Source organism: Mus caroli, chromosome 7 (genome assembly GCF_900094665.2).
Source record: "Mus caroli chromosome 7, CAROLI_EIJ_v1.1, whole genome shotgun sequence".
Lineage (NCBI taxonomy): Eukaryota > Metazoa > Chordata > Mammalia > Rodentia > Muridae > Mus > Mus caroli.
The window spans coordinates 120,662,406-120,670,631 of NC_034576.1; the positions used below are offsets into that span (position 1 = coordinate 120,662,406).

General features: G+C 50.7%; 1 protein-coding gene across 1 annotated transcript; it reads right to left on the reverse strand.

The window, feature by feature from the left end:
- Positions 1-1,095: 1,095 nt before the first annotated feature.
- Itpripl2 (ITPRIP like 2) lies at positions 1,096-7,913 on the reverse strand. Its single transcript, XM_021168968.2, has one exon. The coding sequence runs from the start codon at positions 7,274-7,276 to the stop codon at positions 5,669-5,671; it is 1,608 nt and encodes a 535-aa protein (XP_021024627.1). The 5' UTR covers positions 7,277-7,913; the 3' UTR covers positions 1,096-5,668.
- Between the last annotated feature and the right edge of the window lie 313 nt (positions 7,914-8,226).

An 8,226-nucleotide genomic window follows, 5' to 3' on the forward strand; every position in this document is an offset into this window, starting at 1 on the left:
GCTCTTCTGGGATGGCTTGGGTCTTCATGTCTCCTTTAAGTCTGTGTGGTAGAGACTTGGTTGTCTGGCTATGGTGCTGTGGGCAAATGATGGCGCCTTTGGGGGTTGGGCCATAGAGAAAGGAGGCAGGGTAACTGAGAGCAGATACTGTGACCTTAGCTCCTTCCTTTTCTTGGTTCCTGGTGACTGTGAGGTAACCAGTTTCCCTCTGTCACAGTTCCCTCACTGTGAGGTTTGGTGTAGTCTTACACAGCTGCTCCACTTCCTCTGCTTGGCTAATTCCAACCTGTGTTTAGATCTGTACATAGGCACCACCCACTCCTCCTGGAAATCTCTACACTCTAGGTTTCTCTCTTGTTGGTTTCTTTGACTTCCCTGCCCAGTACCCTAGTCCCCTGTCTGTAATTTGGAAGCTGATTGCCAGCCCCTGTCTGTAACTTGGAAGAGGCAGTGTATGTCTTTGCTATCTCTGTGCTGTCTTCAATGGCCCAAGTCTTTACAACTTTAATTTAAAACCAAATAAAACATACTCATCAACTTTCCCTGAGGCTTAACCCACAACTATTGCGCAGTCATCGTAGCTGCAGGTTTCATTGAGGCCTACCTGGCTGAGATGTCAACCGCCCAACTTGGTCTCCAAGATGCTCTCTCAGCTAAGCTGGGTGTTTTTCAGTGTTAGCAGTTAACCGTGTCAAGAGGGCCCCAGGGCCCAGGCAGTTTCTGGGCAAAGTGTTTGAACTATGAATTAGCCACAGGTCAATACTTGACTCAGGTTGGAGGGGGCTGGCAGGGGCACAGCTGTATGTCTACAGGGCATTTTCTCCCACATGGGCAAACAATTCTCTCCAGCAGGATCATGAGACGGAGTTCCAGAAAAGCCTCTGAGGTAGGCTGGGGAGGTGGCTAAGCTGGTTATGTGATTACCACCCACGCAGGAGGAGGACCTGAGTTTAATCCCACAAACCCATCACACACACACACACACACACACACACACACACACACACACACAGCAGGGGGAGGGGGCGCCACTGAGGTTTGTGCTAGTCTAGGCACAGGCACCCAGATCCCCAAAGCCCACACATAGTCCAGAGGTTTCCACAAGTTCCTTTATTGATATAGCAAAATTGGAAAGAACAGGTCCCCAAGTGACCCACAGGTTCGAAAGTGCAAAGACACTCCACTTCGAATGAAGATGAGTGACAGACAGGCCTTGACCACTGGGACCATGGAAATTGTGTGATGAAGACATCCTTAATCACACAGTTGCTATAGCAGCCAACCAGTTCTGATTAACTCTTTGGTCTCTTTTATTGGAACAAACTTAGGCTGTAACTGTGACCCCAAACTGTACCCCCATATGCAGTTTGGGGTTAAAAGGGACGTTTAAAACAGCCAGAGCTGGAGTGCTTCAAGTCAAGTGACTGAGCCAAGACATCTTTTTTTTTCCCCTAAAAGGTGCTAAAATATCCCTGCATATCTAACACTTCCAGGACCAGATTACATATCAGCTAGCTGCATATTTCAGTCTATTTTTTCTGTGTACATGATCTGGAATTTACCACCCTCTGCCACCCCACCGTGTGCCATAAAAAATAAATAGATATGTCTAAGTTACAGACAAGCAATTAAAGAAAGAAAAAAAAACCTAACACATACCACAGGGGTAACACTGAGCCAGTTCCCCTCTGGAGGGTGTCAGAAATTTGGAAGAGGTTCATTTTTTTCCACCACAGGAGAAAATTTTCCTTTGTGTAGACATGGGGGGAAAACCTCTTTGTCAAGGTCAAAGCCAGGAAGCACAGTTCTGTGGAAAACGTGACTTCCTCTGGGAGGTGACAAGAGATGCTTTGGGAGGAGGCTCAGCTCCTTTTGGTGGGAGACACTGAGTCAGAAAGGAATAGAAAGACAGCCAGTGTTCTTGGAGGTGGGAATAGTACAAATCCATGCAATTTGGCCCAAAGTTGGAACACTGACTGTTGATATTGTTTTGGTTTTGCTGGTGTTTAATGTTTCCAACCAATACTGTGAAGGCCCAGGCTAGGTTACCATGATCAACAACAACAACAAAAAAATTAATTTTCACATAAGAACCAAACACAAAGAAAGAAATTATTCTGCGATTCTTCCTCATTACTCACCTGCAAGCTCCAGCCAGGCTAAGAAGTTGGCCTCAAATCACCAGCCTCGCACCCCTCCAAAAGTTGCCCCAAATGGTTTTTGGTTTTGTTTTGTTTTTTTTTTTTTTTGCCCCAAATGTTTTAGCTGGGATTTTAATTGGAGAGCCAGGCTTGCATGAAAGCCCTACCAGCCTACCAGGAACTGGGGATAAATGTTATCTGTGGCTGTGTTATTTTTTTTTTCTGCTGTTATTCCTATAACAAAGCTTAACTCTGAGAGATAAAGTAGAAATGAACTAACACACCCCCACTTATATATATTTAACCACTGTCTCTATGGCAAAGAATATAAGCCTATACATACCTGGGAGAAGGCTAACTGTGTAAGGCAAGGGGTCGCAAACTGGTGGCCTCAGGTTCAACCAGATATCTGGCTCACTTGGTGGTTTCAGACTTTTAAAATTACTTCTTAAATTAAAAACCAGTGAGCGTTAGTATTTTAATTTGAAATGCCGATTGTTGACCCAACCCTTTATTTTCCAGTCTGGAGCTCAGGTGAGCTGCCTCCTTTAAGGTAGGCACAGTCCCCACACCCTCCACCCTCTTATTTATCTCCCCGCCTTTAGGCTGCTGAGTTTGTGACTCCTGACCTGAACTAGCACATACTTAAAAACACATTTCCTCACCCAAAACTCTCTCCCACCCTTGAGGTGTCTCCACCCTTCTCCCTCCCAACTCTTCCTTTCACATACACCTTAAGACCTCCTCCCCCAAATCCTCAGAGAATATTTGCATCCACTCACACTGTACTCTCCTTCATTTGCAAAACGCATATTTTCCTAGCCCACAAGCATTCCAGGAAGGTTCCTAGCTGGGCAGTGGGAATTACTGAGGTGTCTGGACACAAAAGAGCTGAGTCATCTTCCTCAAAAAAACGATTTTCTTTGGGCACTGGCTAAACAACTCTTTTTATTTTTTGGTAGAGCCATTGTATGTGAGAATATTGGCATATATGACTCTCCAGCACCAAATATACACCAAAGGTGTATACATGTCAGATAGAGGCCATGACAGTAGCCATAATGAAATGCAGAACTGAGCTGAATTGAAAGGCCTTGGGCAGCCACTGGACTCAGTTCAAAGCTGTATTATTGCATCTGTACACAGTACATGTTTCAGATCACTAAATATTGATCAAAATTGATCGAAATCTCTTGTTTTTGTTGCCACATAGCGAGAACTACTGTTCAGCATGGCATTTAAATAAAACATTAATATTTTTTAAAAATTTACAAACACAATGCCCATTAATTTAATAATAATAATAAACTTTAAAAGTTTGAGGATGGATGAAGCTTTGGATAATTAATACAAAAAAAGAAAAAACCCTACAAGAAAGATATATTTATATAAGCTATTCATATTTATGATCCTAACCAGATTTATACTTTAAAATATTATCAAGACTTTTTAAAAAGGGATTCCTTAGCTAGAAATTTCTAAGCTAGAAATAGCTGGAAATTTGCCTCTCCCCTGTTCTAACTTAATGACTACAGAGGCAGCAACAGGATGAATGTAGAAATCATGTGTGTATTATACACACAGACACATACACACACAGATACAGATACACACAGAGAGACACACAAGCACACAGACATACACACACATACACATGCACACACACACATGCACAATCTTCCCTTGGCATTGGCTTTTTAAAGTAATTAAAATCAAACCGACTGTGCAGTTTCTATCTTTGCAAGAGGCTGACAGAACAACCCTTTCATCCAATGCCGTACCTTATAACCAAATATTGGCCTCAAAAAAACTAAGAATGATCTCTGGGGTATCAAGAAGGATGGTCTCCAAAACAACTCAATAAGATAACACTTTCTCTTTCAGTCGGAGTTGCAAAGGACAAATGAGAAATCCCTACACTCTATTCCCCTCGATTGCCAACCGGGTGCCCCAAAGAGAGTTTGCAGAGTTCCCTCCACATAGCTAAGAAATGAAACAATGACCCCATTCATGTGACTATTTTTATCTTCCAACCTTCACTTTAAGGAGTCTAAGGAGGCACAGATCTTTGTTGTTTAAAAAAAAATCCCTAAGTGTATTACTGAGACTGGCCACACTTCCCATGAGGAGAGAGGAAGACGAAGCTTTCTAAACTTGAACTGCTATTGGAAGTTGTCTGGAAGGCAGGAGGATAGGAGGCACTGGAGGATGGGATCCTCCTAACAGCAAGGGGTGCCCAGGCCAGGGAAGTTTAGAGCTGAGAAGGGCAAAGACTGTAAGCCAGCTCCCTCTTTTCTCCCTCTGCTCCTGTTGCCTATCTCTTCTGCCCACTGCTGGAGACTGACAGGTCTCCAAGCACACACCTCAACCTACTATTTTACAAGTCATAAGTAGAAGCAAGAATTGACTGGCCTTCAATACGATGTAAGGCTGCTTGGGCAATCAAGAACCTCCCAGCCACTACCCCGATATCAGGCATCACTGGACCCTACCCCATCCCAGGCAGCACACCAAGCATTCTCTCCTCAGAGGTCCTTACACTCTGAGACAAGCCTACGGGGCCTTTGCTCAGAGGCTCTGAGACCTAAGTGGGTTGTATCCAGTCTACAATGAGCCCTAGGCAGGCACTTCTAAAAGACTTGTGTTCTACATTTTTGCCAGACCTGTCTTAATCAAGGATCTTTCCCTCTGCATTCTGCCTGGCTCAAATGAACAGGTATTGAGTGTCAAGTGCAAATCCCCACCTATGACCGGAGGAGTGCTGATAGTGGCTGGCTGGCTGCTTTTCAGAGCCCTGGTCTTTCAGATAACCGTGTGGAAGCTCTTTTGAATAGCCCTTGGTTCCAACAAACACAGAACAAGAAAATGACTAGACAGAAAGTGCCACTTGCTCTGAAAGTCTCTGACCAGCTCTTGGCCACCTCTTAGCATTGATCACTTAGTTTATAACAACTCCATTAATCTTATTCAACAAACCTGTGATTGCACCACTAAAAAATACATGCATGCTTATGGAAATAGCTAAATCAGGACTCTGGAATGCTAACAGCTCGACTAGAATTTCAATTCCAGTTGTGGATAAGTATTCTTTAAAAACAAAACAAAAACAAACAAACAAACAAAAAACTAGGGGCCCAGGATGTAACTTCGTGGTAGAGGGCCCGCCTAGCATAGGGGTCTAGGATTCTAGCCCCAGCATTGAAACATACATACAACACCCCTCCAAAACTAGGGGCCAATTGGGAACCTAGTATTTACCAAATAAGTATATCAAAAGTGATTGCTTCTAATAATTCGGGGTCAGAGACATCTGTGTATGAGACCACCCAAGATACTCTAGTAGGTCTGCAGAAGATGCCACTGATATCTTAGGCCATGGAGCCTAGGACAGAACATTTGTGCCATCAAATCCTGTGACATCCTTCAAATTTTCCCACACCTTGAACAGCTCATCTTGAATTTAGCTGCCATCCGCTCTCTCATCTTGTGGGAAAGGTGCATTTGGTCAGGTAGAGTGTAATCAGGGTTCATGGTTCATCTTCAGGGGAGCCCTGGATGCGTTGACTCCGGGGTGCGGGGCACCTGGCAAGGTAGCGGGGACCACCGTAGACTCGGAGAAGCTGGGGCAACCTACGCCACGTGGACAGCAACCGCGCTGCTGCAAGCTCCCGGGAGTGCGGGTCGAAAGGCGCCAGGAGGTCAACAGGAGCGGCTTCGCGCAGCACCTTGGGCAGGGGGCCAACCTCGGCGGCTGCCCCAGTCGGACCTAGGACACAATGGAAGAGATCTCGGCGCCTCAGCAGGCAGTCCCTAAGGAACTTCACCAACTTCTCCAAGCACTCACTCAGGTGTGCCTCGTCCCAGCTGGGCGTCGGGCCGCCCTCGTTCAGAAGCACCTCCAGCACCGCCGTTTTGAGCACGTAAGAGGACAGGATACGTCCCCAGTGTGTAGCAGCCATCGGGTCCAGCCCGCGGGCACCCAAGTCTCGAAGAGCCTTAAGCAGCTGCAGGCACTTGAGATAGCAGGCACCTGGAGGCGCCCGTTCCTGAAGCCAGCCCAGCAGTTTCTGCTCCTGACGTGCTGTGTTCACACCCCACAGTGCCTCGGCGCGCAGGCCACCTGGGAGCTCTGACAGGGCCCCGCTAGGCGAGGGTGGTGGTGGCGGTGCCACAAGGAAGACGCCATCACCCAGGTGGACAGCGGGGATGAGGCGCACGGCCATGGAAAGGCGGCAGCAGCCGTAGTCCGTGCGACAAGGAAGGATGTGGAGGGTGGGGGGCTGCTCCAGACTGCCTGGGGTCAGGCTGACCCGACAGCGACCCTCCAAGCTGTAGCGCACAGTGGCCAAGGAGCGCTGTAGGTGCGCCTGGAACCAGCGCAGTACCAGGGTAGCTGAGAGGTGGCGACGGCCCTGCACATCCACACAGAAGCCTTCAGCGAAGGGTTTGCAGTCGCGATGCCACTGGCCCGTCGAGGCCCCCGATGGCGAGGGTGGTGCCTTAAGTGCGCACACGAAGCAGCTGCGGAAGGCTGGGGTCAGCGAGGGTTCCGTCCCCAGGCTCCGCGGCTCCAGCGCCACCTGCGGCGGGAGTCGCAGTGGCACCAACACGTCGAAGCTGTCGGGTCGGCGGATTTTGTGCTGTTCATAGGCGCTGCCCACCTGGATGAAGTCTCCCCGGAAGGCCAAAGCCAGCGCTCCCCCGGTGATGAGGCCTGGAGACCCTCGGGCCCGGCCAGCTTGCACCAGTTCCCCCACAATCCGGCTCACATGTGCCTTGCTGTGACCTAGCACATGTGGCGACAGGCGCACTTCGTGCTCATAGTAACTCTCCAGTAAGATGCTCAGGCCTGGCTCTTGCAAGGATCTGGCTGAGAAGTTGGCATGACCACGCGGGCGGGAAGAGCCTGGCAACAGGCGCTGGCGGATGGCGTGGCGACATCGTAGGAGGATGTAGCCGAGGAGAAGAAGGATGGCCACCTTGAGCAGCGGGAAGCCGCTGTCTGCGCCGTCGGGGGACTCGGCCCGGGCATCCTCGCTGCTGTGTAGGGCATGGTAGAGGCACACCAGCGCCGTGCACAGCCCGGTCACCAAGGGCCAGAAGACCCGCAGGTTGAGCGTGTACCGCACGGACATGCCGGGAGACCGGGCGGCCCAGGGCGCGAGCCCGGGTGGTGTCCCCTGCCCAGCATGCGCGCAGTGTCCCGGAGGCCCCGAGGCCCCCGTGTCCTTGGCCTTGGAGGAGGCTCCCCGCTCGCAGCGCCGGGGCCAGCAGCCCCGCTGCTCTGCCTCCACTCTTAGCTCAAGTTCCCCTTCCAGGCGCCGCCCGCGCAGCTCGCTCCGGCCCCTGACCGCGCCCTGTCCCTGTCCCGCTCAGTCCCAGCCGCGCTGCCCTGGGCTGGCTTCTGCCCCGGACTCCTACCCTACCCTGGGCGGCCCTCCTGGCTCCGCCACAGCTGTGCACAGGGGCGATCGGCCGGGTTACTCGGGTCCCGGGATTTTCTTCTTTCGGAGGGGAAGGCCGCGCCGGGCAGCGGGGAGGAAATGCCGGAGTCTGGAGCCTCGCGGGGAGGGCGGCCCCCTCCCAGCCTCCGCCTGGTTCGACGTCGGGTGGCCAGAGGGACTTCGGGACTTGCGGGAGACTGCACTCCCGAGGGCTACTCCTGGGCCCCCTCCTGGAAGGCAGAACAGGGAAGGCCTGGTTCCGGGGCGGTGGCTGCATCTGATCCCGCACTTACTGGGAAGTTGCTGGAGGAAGGCTTGCAGCCCCACCGCCCGGCCCTCCCTTCGCCCGGCCCCACCCCCAACGAGTCCCGCTGGCGGCGTGGCAGGCTCGGGCGGAAGTGGCCCCTAGCTGTCTGCTGCTGTGCTGTCTTGTAAACCTCCGTAGAGTACCTACTAAGCACTAGGCAGGAGCCTAAGGGCTGGGAATGCAGTTGATAGTGTGGAGGTTCTCTTGCCTGCTATTCAAGCTCACAGCCTGGTAAAACGGGACTACGGACAGAGAAGGGTGGTGATGACTGCCTCTGATCCCGAGGCTGGAGTCATGAGTTCAAGACTAGTCTGGGCTACATAGACTGTCTCAT

Excerpts from the sequence above, each read along its gene's own strand:
- Itpripl2 (XM_021168968.2), bottom strand. The coding sequence starts at position 7,276 with ATGTCCGTGCGGTACACGCTCAACCTGCGGGTCTTCTGGCCCTTGGTG.